Raw genomic sequence first — 15,176 nt, 5'->3', positions numbered from 1 at the left:
TCTTCTTTAGTACTTCTTAAGATGATCTAAGAACATTTAAGTGTACTCAACTGTGCTATTTTGAGACACCATGAAATATGAACTAAAATGAACTTTTAATATACTATCTCTATATTTAAAAATGTATTTAGTTACCACTTATAGTACACTTGAACCCATAGTGTACTATATGTGGTAACTTAATAGAGCACTTTAAGTACATTATTGAAATGTACTTTTTTTCACCTGGGAACCCCTGGTAAACTAATTGCATGAGATTGCTGTTTGATGTCATTAAAGGATTTTTTTTATTGCAACCTTCCCAAACAATTGTGGTTATATTGGTGAGGTCTGTTCATAGTTTGAGATTTTCTGGCCCCAAGATCAAGTAGCATCTGTATTTCTCCAACTATGATCTTTACAGTTTGTTTGGCGACTCAAACCATCCTCCTCAGTGCTTGTGCGGCCAATATAGACACGCATCCTCTTCCAGGTAGATTGTTACCATCTCCAGTTGATTTAAAGGGGACCTCTAATGCCCCTTTTACAGGATGTAATAATAAAGTCCCCAGAATGTCTCAAAATACCCCACAGATCATTTATTATAGCTTGTCAAATTTGCACCTATTTGTGTGTGAGCAAAAACACACTGTTTTTGTGTGTGTTCCCTTAAATGCAAATGGGCTGCTGCTCCCGACCCACTTTCCAGAAGAGGGCGGAGCTTTAACAGCTCGTGCTTTGGTTGCTCTACAACAGGGATGGACAACTCCGGTCCTGGAGGGCCTGTATCCAGCAGAGTTTAGCTCCAACCCTAATCAAACACACCTGAACCAGCTAATCAAGGTCTTTAGGATTAGTAGAAAGTTATAGGCAAGTGAGTTTTTATCAGGGATGGAGATAAACTCTGCAGGACACTGGCCCTCCAGGACCGGAGTTGTTCATCTCTGCTCTACAACAACAAAGCTGGAGAATCTCACGCAGCCAAAATGACAATTGTCAGTAACGGTGTTCAGCCTTACATTGTTCAAACCGGAGTCGGACACTGATAGTGGATAAATTAATGTAGTTGCTGTGGAGTTGATTCAACTCCTCGACTAGCATGTGCCGTCATGTTAATCTTGTGTGCAAATCCAGCATTGAATTGACCCTCGTTTGTGTAGCAGTCAGTATAATAAAGTGCCACCACTATTATCTTATAGCCATTTCATGATTTGTGCAGCTCAACAAACTTTTGTCACACATTATTACTGTATTCTCGGGTCTTTCCCACAGTAATGGATGACTATAGGAATTTAGCCTGTGTGTCACTTCATATTTAGAGCCCAGTGAAACAGGAAGACTTGACTTCACAAGTGTTCCTGATCACTAAGGTGAACTTAAAAATATAGATATGAACGGGATTATACTTGTTAGATTTTTACTCATTAGAATTTGTAGGGGTGCCAATAATTGTGTTATTTATATTTTGGAGAAAAACATTTAATTTATTCCACATTTATATTTTTTTATGTTAATTTAATGTTAATTTTTGGAATATTTTGAATGAAAGATTAAGAGACGAAATGGCATAAACAAATGTTCATAGTCAGTTTTGCTCATATTTACCAATATTTGTGGAGCCCACTATATAGTGTTGGTGTTGAAAAATATGGCCACGCCTATAAAAATTGAATGAATAGATTGACCAAAAATGAAAATCTGGTCATCATTTACTCATCTTCATGTTGTTCCAAACCCATATTTCTTTTTAAAAAATACATAAAAGCATACATTTTCCAAAACTTCAAAATCCTTAATAGCTTTTTGATAGTGTTATTTTTTATTGTAATTTTATTGTAATGTTATGTGCTTTTGTCATATATATATATATATACAGTACAGTCCAAAAGTTTGGAACCACTAAGATTTTTATTGTTTTTAAAAGAAGTTTTGTCTGCTCACCAAGGCTACATTTATTTAATTAAAAATACAGTAAAATAAGTAATATTGTGAAATATTATTACAATTTAAAATAACTGTTTTCTATTTGAATATATTTCACAAAGTAATTTATTCCTGTGATGCAAAGCTGAATTTTCAGCATTGTTACTCCAGTCTTCAGTGTCACATGATCCTTCAGAAATCATTCTAATATGCTGATCTACTGCTCAATAAACATTTAATGTGTACAATTGTACAAAATATTTGTGTACAATATTTTTTTCAGGATTATTTGATGAACAGAAAGTTCAAAAGAACAGTGTTTATCTGAAATCTAATCTTTTGTAACATTATAAATGTCTTTACTGCCACTTTTGATTGATTTAATGCATCCTTGCTGAATAAAAGTATTAATTTCTTTAATTTCTTCTCAAAAAAATAACGGTAGTGTATAATGCTACAGAAGCTTTGTATTTCAGATAAATGCTGTTCTTTTGAACTTTCTATTCATCAAGGAATCCTGAAAAAAAAAAAGTACACAACTGTTTTCAACATTGAAAATAATCATAAATGTTTATTGAGCAGCAAATCAGCATATTAGAATGATTTCTGAAGGATCATGTGACACTGAAGACTGGAGTAATGATGCTGAAAATTCAGCTTTGCATCACAGGAAAAAATTACTTTGTCAAATATATTTAAATAGAAAATAGTTATTTTAAATTGTAATAATATTTCACAATATTACTGTTTTTTACTGTATTTTTAATTAAATAAATGTAGCCTTGGTGAGCAGACCAAACTTCTTTTAAAAACATTAAAAATCTTAGTGGTTCCAAACTTTTGGACTGTACTAATATATATATATATATATATATATATATATAATTTATTTATTTATTTATTTATTATTGCCATTTAGGTTTAATTTATTTTCATTTCAGTTTTAGTTTTTATTTCTAGTCATTGCCAAGGATGAAATTTTTTATTTTTGTTTAGTTTCTTTTTTTAAAGCTAATATTTATATTTTATTTTATTTCAGCTTTATTTCATTTAACAGAAATGTTTTTAATAGTTTTAGTTAATTATTATAACCCTCATAAAAAGCAAACACATTTTTAAGATATTTAAACTGTTATTAAATGAAAATATTGCCATCTATCATAGCTCAACATGAAGGTAAATAAATGATGACCATTTTTAATTTGGGGTGAATTACACTTTTATACCTCTTTAAGATTAATATGATCTATGATTGATTGATTGAGATTTACTATGCACCATTTACAGTTAAAACATGTGAGCTGAACATACTCAAAAATGTTTTTGTAGGAGCACAAGTCAAAAATTTTAGTGCTAGAGGAGCATATCTCCAAAGCCAAGTTAAACTACTCCAGCACCTTGCGCCAACTGGAGCAGATCAGCGAGGAGATCCATGCCCAGAGGGAGAAGGAGCAACCAAAGAACGGACCAATCAAAACATGCGGTGGACGGAGCTCTCCTGTTGGAGCAGAGACAATCAGCAACACTGGTACCGAAGGCGGAGCCTGTGGAGGCTACCCGAGACCAAGCGATTGGGTGGATGGGAAAGAAGGCGTGACTAATACCAGAGGGTGGGTGGAGACGCATCAAAACTCCAGGTGGGCGGACATGGGAAGAGCTGAGGTGACGAGATCTGGTTCAGACTCTCTTTCCATCGTCAGCTTCCGGACCATCATCTCCGATCTTGAAAAGTGCGACTCTGTCGAACACCTCGGTCATCTCAGCAGTGACGTCAGTCTCTCAGGGGAGGAGGGGGAGAGAGACAAGATGGAGGATGATAAAAACTGTCAAAAAAATCTTGACATTTCAGAGGAGTTTCTCAAACAACACATGAGAAGTGTCAGTTTATAAGCGCTTCCATGAATAATGTTCATTCTTATGTTTTCCTTACATGAGGAGCTTGTTTCTTGACTGACAGAGCAACTCTTTATTATTATTTATTGTTGAGCATTTTTATCAGTACTTGAAAAGAAGACAAAAGAGAATAATAATAATTATCATTATTATTTTGAATTATTTTTTTACCCAACCCTTACATGAGAAGTTGTTGTCCTGTTTGAGTATCTCAAATAAAGTGGTAAAAGACTGACAATATTTGCAAGGCTAGTAACCCTGCATAAAATACAATATATATTTTTTTTCATCCTAATAAGCAACTAATATTTTTCTATGCAAATGTATAAAACCGTGTCTTATACGCACGCTCGTATTATTATAGTCTCTATAGCTGACATAATGATCAAATGAGGCTTGTCGGATTTTACTGACTGCTGATTAACTTTAGTTCACTTACTGACATAATCACTCTTTAAAGGTAAAATGGCATTAGCTAATGAGCTCTAAAATGTCACTGATTTTTTTTCTCAAGTTATTTTAAAATTGATTTTCTTTTTAATGTATTAGTCCCATGCTGACTTTGAAATGGTGGTTTACTGTAGACTGCAATATATTTCAAATCAAATCCTATAGTTCTTAATGCTTGCATGAAGTTTGCTTTATGTTCGTCTTGTTTGCATTAGTGCACTCTGATCTTTTCATCAGAAGAAACATCGATTCGACAGAAGTACAGGTTTTGTGCAGTTGGAGAAATGAAGTGATTTTTATTCTCAGTGCAGGGTTTGTAAAACACCTGCCGCTGAACATTTGATGTTTTGCTGTTTAAGACAATCACTTTTCTATATTTCAGAATTTATTTTCATTTAATGAATTTCAGGTGTTTTTCATTCAGTGTGCTTTATACATCTTGGCTAACTCTCAGTGTGAGCATTGATATTATTGTCTTTAACTAGTGTTCTGTGTGAAGATGTGCACAGTGGTGACATTTGTGGCGTTTGATGGAACAATAAATGTATATTTATGAATTCATATTAAGTTTTTTTTGTGGGGGTAGGGGGGATTTTAATGTCTTCCTTTTTTAAAGGCAAGTCGGAAACAGATATTAAAATCATGTTTGCAGAATATATACATATACATACTGTACCTGTCAAAAGTTTGGAAAATTATTATTTTTTTTATGATTTTGAAATGCACACTATGCTCACCAAGGCTACATTTATTTAATTCAAAATAAAGTAAAAACAGTAATATTGCAAAATATTTTTACAAATTAAAATAACTGTTTTCTACGGAAGAGGATTAGGGCCAAGCAATAATAATAAAAATAAAATCATCTCGAGATTAAAGTTGTTAAATTTTGAGAAAAAAAGTTGTTAAATTTTGAGAAAAAAAGTCTAAATAAAATGTTGAGAATAAACTCATTAAATTACGAGAAAAAAGTCGTTAAATTATGAGAACAAATTCGTTAAATTATGAGAAAAATGACGTTGAATTTCGAGAAAAAAGTCGTAAAATTTTGAGAAGAAAGTCGAAATAAAATGTTGAGAATAAACTCATTAAATTTACGAGAAAAAAGTCGTTAAATTATGAGAACAAATTTGTAATTTAACAAATTTGTTCTCGTAATTTAACGACTTTTTTTCTCGTAATTTAACAACTTTAATCTCAAGATGGTTTTATTTTTTTATTATTGCTTGGCCCTAATCCTCTTCCGTAGTTTTCTATTTGAATATATTTTAAAATGTGATTTATTCCTGTGATCAAAGCTGAATTTTCAGCATCATTACTCCAGTCTTTACTGTCACATGATCCTTTAGAGATCATTCTGATATGATGATTTGCTGCTCAAGAAACATTATTATTATCAATGTTGATACCAGTTGTGCTGCTTAACATTTTTGTGGGAATGGTGATACTTTTTCCAAGATTCTTTGATGAATAGAAAGTTCAATAAACGGCATTTATCTGTATTGTATTAAAGACTTTATTAAATAGAAAATGTTTGTAATATTATACATATCTTCAGTCAATTTAATTCCATTTAATGCATCCTTGATGAATAAACATTAATTTCTGTTTTTTAATCTTAACACAAATATTTGAATGGTATCTTAATTTCCACAAAAATATTAAGCAGCAAAACTGTTTTCAACATTGATAATAATCATAAATGTTTCTCGAGCAGCTAATCAGCATATCAGATTGATTTCTGAAGAATCATGTGACACTGAATACTGGAGTAATGATGCTGAAAATTCAGCTTTGTCATCAAAAAAATAAATTACATTTTAAAATATATTCAAATAGAAAAGCTATTTCATTTTGTAATATATATTTTTGCAATATTACTGTATTTTTGATTGAATAAATGCCATTTTCAGCAACGATTTACAATTGAAACATGGAATGTTTTACACTCCAGGCATATATACATATATATACCCTAGTGAAAAATACAGTTTAAAATATTTGGTATTTTTCTTACAAACACGTATCGTTTCACTTCAGAAGACATTGATTCAGCCATTGGGGTCATGTGGATTACTGTAGTCATTGCTGTGTACGTGCCGTTTGAAGCTTCGACTTTTAGGAACACATGAGTGTTTTCTCAGAGATTATTTATTTTTCTAAAAACTTTTGTTTGTGTTCATCTGAAGAGGGAAAGTCGTATACATCACGGATGGCAAGAGGGTAAAAGATGAGTAAACGGTGAGGATGTATTTCTGGGTGTACTGCATTTTCTTTTAATAAATACAGAATTTACAGAAAGAAAATAATACAGACATGATTCCTTCTTAAGGAATCTCCTGCTCTACTGTCTAAATAAAGGCAAAAATACTGAAAATAAAAATGAAGTGAGATGTCATGTAAACATCATTGTTCTATTGAACATAATAACATTCTCATCTCTGTATATCTCACTGGCAAAATACCTCAACCTCACACAGACACAGATATGGGCGTTTAGCTACAATATTGACATATCGTCCGTTAACAGGTGCAAACTCAAACGATTTTGTGCCTCCATCAGGAATGGCCTGAAGTACTGCAGCCCTGTGGATAAACACAGACAGAGAGAGACAGAGGCATGCTTTATCCAAATATTAACCATCATATTCAATACCACTGAATTTATGGGACAAGCCTCTACTGGACAGGACTGACAACAAATGCATAAACATGTATGAAAACTTACAGTTGATTGTTGTTGCCGTTGTTTACCAGGCTGTTGCCGATACGGATCAGAGCCCCCTCCAAATCATTATATCCATATGTAGTACGAATATTAACAGTGATGGTAACCTTTCTTATGTTGTAGGCTTTCTTCAAGTCCACTCTCCACCAGGATGGTGTGCCGAAATTGGTGAAAGTACATGACTCGTGTCTGGTATCTCTACTTCCATCTACAGCTTTTTGGGCAATACGTCCAACTTTTATGGAAGACTGGACAGCATTGGCACCAAGAGCAAGATTGCCTGTTTCCCATGAGAAAAAAAAGTAAAACAAAGAACATTTAAAAAACAAAGAACATTGTAAGCAATTATATATTACTAAAAGCAGTTTCAAAGTTAAATATACACTCACCCGGAACACAAGTGGGATCATATTCTGTTAATAAAAATTACAGTAATAAGTGTTATTCACTCATTAATATATACAGAAACAAATGAAATCACAGATGTTTCTTCTCTCTCCGTCTTTTACCTGCATAAACCTCAACCTCACACAAACTGAGAGCTCTATTCATCCCATGGAGAAAAATGTTGACGTATCGCCCCTCCGTAGGCCTAAAGTCATATGTTCTCGTGCCTCCAGGTGGGACGGCCCAGACCACTGCAACCCTGTGGACACGGAGACGTGAAGAAAACATACAGCGTCTCTTTGTGTTCTTTCTAACCAGGTTTTTGACTGAGTAAAAAGAAATTTTGTAAGCCTTTTCAACTGTGTGAATATTGTGAGAACTCAAGAGAGAGAGAACAATCCTTACAGCTGATTGTTGTTGCCGTTGTTTGTCAAACTGTTGCCGACACGGATCTCGGCGCCACTCGTCTCCAATCCACCATTAGTGATGATGATCCTTCTGATCTGGTAGACGTTCTTCAGGTCAACTCTCCACCAAGGGTAATTCTGAAGTGAAGTACGAGTGCACAACATTTCATCTGCATCTCTGTTTCCATCTACAGCTCCATTTGCCATTCCGTAGGAAGAGTATGTGGAAGATTGGACAGCACTGGCTCCAAGAGCAACATTTTCTAGAAATGATATAAAATTTCAAATGAAAAGCCATCAATAAACAGGCCTAAGCACTGTACAACCAAACAATTCCAGTTCATGACCTGATATCCACAATATAACCTGCCGTTATATGCCAATTAATCCAGTTAAAACCTAATCCTGTGTCGTAGCTCAGGCTTTGAGCTTTTAGTGACCAGCTATAAACTATGAATGCATTATGATAAACATGTACTTCAAGACATACTACATGGCGTCAGTAACAAATACACTTGTACAACCCTAAACGTACTTGTCAATGCAGCGTGACACAGTCCAGGCAGTAGAGAGACCAACAACATCACAAGTACATCCATCCTGAAACACAACACACACAACTGAACAGATTATTATTACACCTGCAATCATAATGTCAAATTAACCTCATTATGCCAATGTCATGTCTGTCTGCTGGTCATTAGAAATACATCTGGAACTCTAGTGAATGTGTGTGACGTGATGAATGTCATGATCAGACACAGCCCTTACCTGTCTCTCCTCAGGGTAAGTGTGCTCGAACACGGCCTGAATGATGGCGATACACACGTGTGGTTTCTTCTGTAATCGCGTGTAAGCGAACAGTACGTGTGGCGGATGTATTGCAAAATAACATAAACTGCTCAATAACACCCACTTCTGCTTCAAAATACGAGATAACATCTGCTTTTGTTGCATAACTTATTTTCTTATCTGCACATGCAGCTTCGTCTATTTCCCCAAACACTGGTGACATGCACGGAAATTAGAGTATTGCCAAATGATTCTTTGAAAAAGGAAACTTTTGTAACACTGTAAATGTCTTTACTTACAATTTTGATTCATGAAATTAATACTTTTATTATGCAAAGTATGTTATTTATTGGAAAGTAAACATACAATGACATGAGAACGCAGCAGACCAATCAACAATCAATCAATTAATACAACAATCTTACATTATTATTGTACGGTTGTTAAGTCTGACGTCACGTGGCAGCACTTCCGGGTCCAAACGCTCTATCTCATACCACAAGAAAACAACAAATGGTGCTAATATCAAAGACTAACATCAAGACATGTCACTCATGAGCTGCGTTCCATTCGACAGGGTCCCTACGCAGTGTTCACTGCTCCCTACTCCCTGAGCATGGTATATCAGTTGAAGTGGACCTCGCTGACAATAATCGTTCATTTGGAACGCCCTGCAAACGTCATCAAAGAAAGTCGACAGTGTCGCGGAGATTGATGACATAAATAAATAAATAGATATTTTAATTTACTTTCGAATTTAAAATCGACTTAAAGGAACACTCCACTTTTTTTGAAAATAGGCTCATTTTCCAACTCCCCTAGAGTTAAACAGTTGAGTTTTACCGTTTTCGAATCCATTCAGCCGATCTCCGGTTCTGGCGGTACCACTTTTAGCATAGCTTAGCATAGTTCATTGAATCTGATTAGACCGTTAGCATCGCACTTAAATATCAAAACTCTTTGGTCATTTTTAAGCGCGATGCTAACGGTCTGATCAGATTCAATGAACTATGCTAAGCTATGCTAAAAGTGGTACCGCCAGAACCGGAGATCGGCTGAATGGATTCGAAAACGGTAAAACTCAACTGTTTAACTCTAGGGAGTTGGAAAATGAGCCTATTTTCAAAAAAAGTGGAGTGTTCCTTTAACAGATTTGAAGCTGTAACTGTCATGCCATATGAAAATAAATTCTCATTTGGTTAACTGTATAAATGTATTCTTAATCCATGGTCTCCACGCGCAGCCGCATAAACACTCCTGAGGTAACATTAAATAAAATAAAATAAATGATAGAGCCTTAGCTGCTTTTCAACACTTTTACTTTGTCATGCCTATTCATACAATAAAATATACAAATGTAACACTCATCGCCATAACCATTCATACTTTCGTTCGTATAAAATGTATAAATACTCAAAACCAGAGAGCCGTTAAACTCTTTCAACGGATCTGCTTCGTCGTAGTTCTGAATGGTGACGTGGTGCGCAATGACAGTTGGTTAATTTTACCTCTCTACTTCCTGTGAAGTGATGTATCGATGTTCCCTTATTCCCTATGCCGTTCGCAGTGCCCTTCAAACTGAACACGTTCGCTCCCTTCGGAATGGAATCTCACTTAAGATGGCGAAATACCGTGTGAAGTCCACTTCGCAGTCCACTTACGGTCGAATGGAACGCACCTGTATTGTTTTGAATGGGAGAAAGTGTAACGCGCAATATGGCGGAATAAGTCCCGCCTTCTAAAGCCAAGAGCCAATCGCCGACTGGAAAAGTCATCGCGTCACTTTAGCGGCCGTTAGAATCACCGCGCACCTCCGAAGAGACCAGTGTTGCCAGATTGGGCGGGTTCCCGCCCAATTGGGCTCCTTTTGGTCACGTCCGACCGGAAAAAAATGCATTGGGCGGGTCTTTAAAATTTGGGCTGGTTTTTGATGCAACAGGCGGGTTTTTATTTTTGACTATAAACAGTATTCTTTATTATTTTTTTAATGAAAACTAACTATAAAATAAATTATATAATTTAGGATGACATTTAAATTAGGTATGGTTCAGGTTAGCCAATAAGGTTCAGGGGAATCCTGTCCAATCAGACTTCAAGCTTGATTGGCGGGTTGTTGTAGGCTAATTCGTTATATCGTCAAAACTGCATTATCATCATCAGTGATCATCATTCATCATCATCATCATGCCAAAGTGGGTTAAATATAAAAAGTCCTACAGAAAGGAATGGGAGAGCGGATAAGTCAACAATGCTGACTCATCTCTCATCTCCGCAGTAGTGGACGCGCCTATATACAAGTTTCATATGGATTACATAATCTGAGAATATTTATTTTCCATTTGAATTGGCTCGTTTAAAAGTAGACATTCCAAGCTATAGATATATTTCTTGTGTCTGTGAGGAAAGCAGCCTATACGATGAGTTTCGGTTCATGCTTGTTACGAGCTCAAGTTCACCGAGACCGAGATCAGAAAACGCATCCTGATTGCTTTCATTGTTTTACAAAAGCACAACGTTTTGCTGTTATTGTGAGTTTACAGAAATAAAAGTAGACCCTTTACATTTTGCATTACTCTTATCTATGACCAAAAATGTCGGAGTATTTTAAGTTAAGTGCAGTGATCACACCGGCGCCTCCATGTCATGCAGTAAACACGCTCTCCACACAAACACTTGGATATGCCAAATGCACATTTATCTATAGGCAAACATTAAAGAGAATGGACTAAAGTGGCGACTTACATGTTTCAAGTGATAAGCCATATTTGAGGTCGATAAATGATAGGTGAATGTTTGGATTTCCTGCAGTTAATGATCTGTGCCTCTAGGACTGCGTGACCTCGCCACTTCCTGTGGAGATTTTTTTTTTCTGCGACTAACCGATTAATAAAATCTTGGTCGACCAAGCCTCTTCAAGCTGACTAACGGTCGACTATTAGGGGGCAGCCCTACTAGTGACGATTCAGTGTATCATTCAGTCATTATTTTATTTAAAATTAAAAGAAGGAAAAAAAAACGAGAATTCATGTTGAATCGCCCTTTGGTCTATAAGTTAAATAATAATAATAATTTTAATAATGATAATATAAAAAAATTAATTAGTTGGTAATTAAGCACAAATTTGTAAGTAGCCTACTAATACAAAAAGAAAAGTATAATGAAATGATTTGAGAATTGGCCTATTAGAAAAGAACTGTAGTTCTGACAATAGTAGCACAAGAACAATAAAAAATGTTGTCCCCTTCTGAGGTTTCCGATGTAGACCTAGTGTTTTAATAAAATTATCATTTATATAAAAAAAAAAAAAAAAAAAAGATGCACTGGATATACTTGAGGCGAGCCTGGTGCTCTCCAATGTGCGATGTGTTAGTCTGGTTGTTTAATAATAATAATAAAAAAAATTGTGTGTTTTATTCTATAACAGTTTTAATAACAGTATGTATTTTGGGCAGGTATTTTTTGAAATGGGCGGGTTTTAAGCTGTAGTTGGGCTGGAAATCTTTAGTCCAATCTGGCAACACTGGAAGAGACGCGCATTTAGGTATGCGCATGCGCATTAGCTTGATCCAGCCTGAAAAAATAGTTTTTTTGTCATGATTCGAGCGTTTAGAAACTAAATTTATGAGCCGGTTGTTGTTAGATTTCATTTTTGATTTCAAATATGAAATTTAATCATAAGGTTGACGAACAGTTTTGGAGAATCTGATGTTTCCCCATTTAAAGAGATAGGAGCTGCATGATGCCCAGGATGCCCGAGAGGCGTTTCAAAGATGGCCGCCGAGTTGAGGCTTGGACCCGGAAACGGCGTTCCTTACGTCACGACTTAACAAGCCGATAACCTTTATTTTACCAGGAAAAGAAGCACATCGAGATTAAGAATCTCTTTTACAAGAGCGTCCTGGCCAAGAGTGACAGCAACACATCTCACGTGGGTTTAACAAATAACATCCATAAGTACATATTTAAATACATACATAACTGATCAAAACATCAAACCGTTGTTTCGGTCTCCAAATCATTTAGCATCACTTTAAAAATGTCCAGTGAAATCAACTCCTTAAGTTTCAATGTCAATTGCAAGTTATTCCAAGCAGAGGGAGCAGCAAATTTAAATGCCTTCTTCCCTAATTCAGTACGTACCACTGGAACAGACAGAAGGAAGAATTCCTGGGACCGAAGGCTATAGCTACCAACATGTTTTTTACTGATGTACATATGAAGATATGAAGGAAGTAGACCCAGAAAAGATTTATAAATAAAAATATGCCAGTGTTTTAGTCTACGGATGGACAAAGCAGACCATCCAACCCGAGCATACAACACACAATGATGAGTGAGGGATTTAAGATTTGTTACGAACCTTAATGCACCATGATAAACAGTGTCTAAAGCATGTAAACACTGAGAAGATGCATGCATAAATATAACATCACCATAGTCCAGGACAGGCATAAAAGCCTCTTTTTAGCCTCGAAGGAAAGGCAGGATTCATTCTAGAATAAAACCCAATTTCACTTTCAGTCTTTTCACCAATTGCTAAACATGAAGGCCAAAGGAGAGAGCATCATCAATTAAAATCCCGAGATACCTATACTGAGTCACAAACTCAATCTCTGAACCTTGGGAAGTAGTAACAGAAAGAAGATTATTAGGGATTGTTTTTGATTTAGAAAACAACATGAACTTTGTTTTATCAGCAGTTAAAACCAATTTCAGTTCAAGTAAGTAATGCTGAACAGTATTAAAAGCAAGCTGTAACTGAGAGAGAGCCAGAATGGGTGTGGATGCTGAACTATATATAACTGTATCATCAGCATAACAGTGAAAATTTGCATTATGAACATTTTGATCAATATTATTTATATATAGTGTAAATAGAAGTGGACCTAGGCCTGACCCCTGCGGCACACCTTTAGTTACATTGAGTGAACCGGAGATAAAACCTTCTGCCTGAACACATTGAGTTCTATTTGAAAGGTTTAAAGGTGCCCTAGAATCAGAATTTGAATTTACCTCGGCATATTTGAATAACAAGAGTTCAGTACATGGAAAAGACATACAGTGAGTTTCAAACTCCATTGTTTCCTCCTTCTTATATAAATCTCATTTGTTTAAAAGACTTCCGGAAAACACTCGGATCTCAACATAACACCGACTGTTACGTAACAGTCGGGATCATTAATATGTATGACCCCAATATTTGCATAATGCCAGCCCATTTGACGCATTAGACCAGGAAAGGCAGTATTAACGTCTGGATCTGTGCACAGACAAGGTAAGCAAGCAAGAACAGCAGTGAAAAATGGCAGATGGAGCAATAATAACTGACATGATCCATAAAAGCATGATATTTTTAGTGATATTTGTAAATTGTCTTTCTAAATGTTTCATTAGCATGTTGCTAATATACTGTTAAATGTGGTTAAAGTTACCATCGTTTATTACTGTATTCACGGAGACGAGAGTCGTTGCTATTTTCATTTTTAAACACTTGCAGACTGTATAATTCATAAACACAACTTCATTCTTTATAAATCTCTCCAACAGTGTAGAATTAGCCGTTAGCCACGGATCACAGCCTTAAACTCACACAGAATCAAACGTAACCATCAAAATAAACACTTTACTCACATAATTCGAAGCATGCATGCAGCATGCATGACGAACATCTTGTAAATATCCATTTGAGGGTTATATTAGCTGTGTGAACTTTGTAAATGCAATGTATAGTCGAGAGCTCGTGTGGCAGAGGAAGCGCATCTCTTAAAGGGGCCGTGCTGAAAAAATCAGTGCATAGTTAATGATGCCCCAAAATAGGCAGTTAAAAAAATTAATTAAAAAAAATCTATGGGGTATTTTGAGCTGAAACTTCACAGACACATTCAGGGGACACCTTAGACTTATATTACATCTTGTAAAAAAACAATCTAGGGCACCTTTAAACAGATTAAACCAATCAATAGCATGTTTAGATAATCCAATACTGACGAGTCGTTGCATCAGTAAGGTATGATCAACGGTGTCAAACACTTTCGATAGATCAATGAATAACGCTGTACAGTGTTTCTTGTTATCAACAGATTCAATAAAATCATTAAGTACTTTTAAGGCTGCCGTAGTTGTACTATGTTGTTTTCTAAAAACCAGATTGAAAATCGGAGAGAATATTATTAACAAAAAGAAAGTCCTTCAATTGTTTGTTGACAAATGTTTCAAGGACAGACAGCTTGGAAATGGGCCTGTAATTGTTTAGGTGTGTGGGATCTCCGCCTTTAAACAGGGGAAGAGCAAAAGCTGATTTCCATATAAGTGGAATTTCATTTGAGACAAGTGAATGATTAAAAATATGAGCCAGAGGTGGGGCAATAAAATCAGCTGCTAACTTTAAAAAAGTAAGGTTCCAATTTATCAGGACCTGCCGATTTTGAAACATCTAAAGATTTAAGGGCTTTGCGCACCTCAAAAATTTCAATTGGTGAAAAGCTGAATGATTGACTAAACACTACTCTCTGACTGAACAATAACAGGGTTTACATGAGCACCATTACTTGACTCAAACAAAAAACCTGAAGCTATGAAGTGTTCATTGAAACATTTTTACTTTGTCAATGATTGTA

General features: G+C 35.4%; 2 protein-coding genes across 2 annotated transcripts in view; one reads left to right on the top strand and one right to left on the bottom strand.

Annotated features, from left to right (window-relative positions):
- The window catches only part of sh3bp5la (SH3-binding domain protein 5-like, a), a 13,415-nt gene extending 8,416 nt beyond the window's left edge, over nucleotides 1-4,999 (top strand). The window contains exon 6 of the mRNA XM_067365942.1: nucleotides 3,232-4,999. Within this exon, the coding sequence (XP_067222043.1) occupies nucleotides 3,232-3,792 (561 nt within the window). The 3' untranslated portion in view covers nucleotides 3,793-4,999. The remainder of the gene's footprint in view (nucleotides 1-3,231) is intronic.
- A 1,372-nt stretch (nucleotides 5,000-6,371) lies between these two features.
- Nucleotides 6,372-8,644, bottom strand: LOC137005070 (uncharacterized). The gene is made up of 7 exons (XM_067365836.1): nucleotides 8,539-8,644; nucleotides 8,303-8,367; nucleotides 7,766-8,030; nucleotides 7,483-7,619; nucleotides 7,363-7,386; nucleotides 6,974-7,253; nucleotides 6,372-6,831 (listed from the first exon to the last, which is right to left on the bottom strand). The coding sequence occupies exons 2-7, from the start codon at nucleotides 8,364-8,366 to the stop codon at nucleotides 6,696-6,698; spliced, it is 906 nt and encodes a 301-aa protein (XP_067221937.1). The 5' UTR covers nucleotide 8,367; nucleotides 8,539-8,644; the 3' UTR covers nucleotides 6,372-6,695.
- Nucleotides 8,645-15,176: the final 6,532 nt, after the last annotated feature.

This window comes from Chanodichthys erythropterus, chromosome 17 (assembly GCF_024489055.1).
Source record: "Chanodichthys erythropterus isolate Z2021 chromosome 17, ASM2448905v1, whole genome shotgun sequence".
In the NCBI taxonomy this organism is placed as follows: domain Eukaryota; kingdom Metazoa; phylum Chordata; class Actinopteri; order Cypriniformes; family Xenocyprididae; genus Chanodichthys; species Chanodichthys erythropterus.
The sequence above is the reverse complement of the archived record's forward strand: the minus strand, read 5'-3'. Positions and strand labels throughout refer to the sequence as shown.

What these genes read in the sequence shown, in the direction of transcription:
- LOC137005070 (XM_067365836.1), bottom strand. Translation starts at nt 8,366, where the DNA reads ATGGATGTACTTGTGATGTTGTTGGTCTCTCTACTGCCTGGACTGTGT. An exon ending in AACGGCAACAACAATCAGCT is followed by an intron (nt 7,620 to 7,765) that starts GTAAGGATTGTT and finishes CCGTGTCCACAG; the next exon opens with GGTTGCAGTGGTCTGGGCCG. An exon ending in TGATCCCACTTGTGTTCCGG is followed by an intron (nt 7,254 to 7,362) that starts GTGAGTGTATAT and finishes CATGGGAAACAG; the next exon opens with GCAATCTTGCTCTTGGTGCC.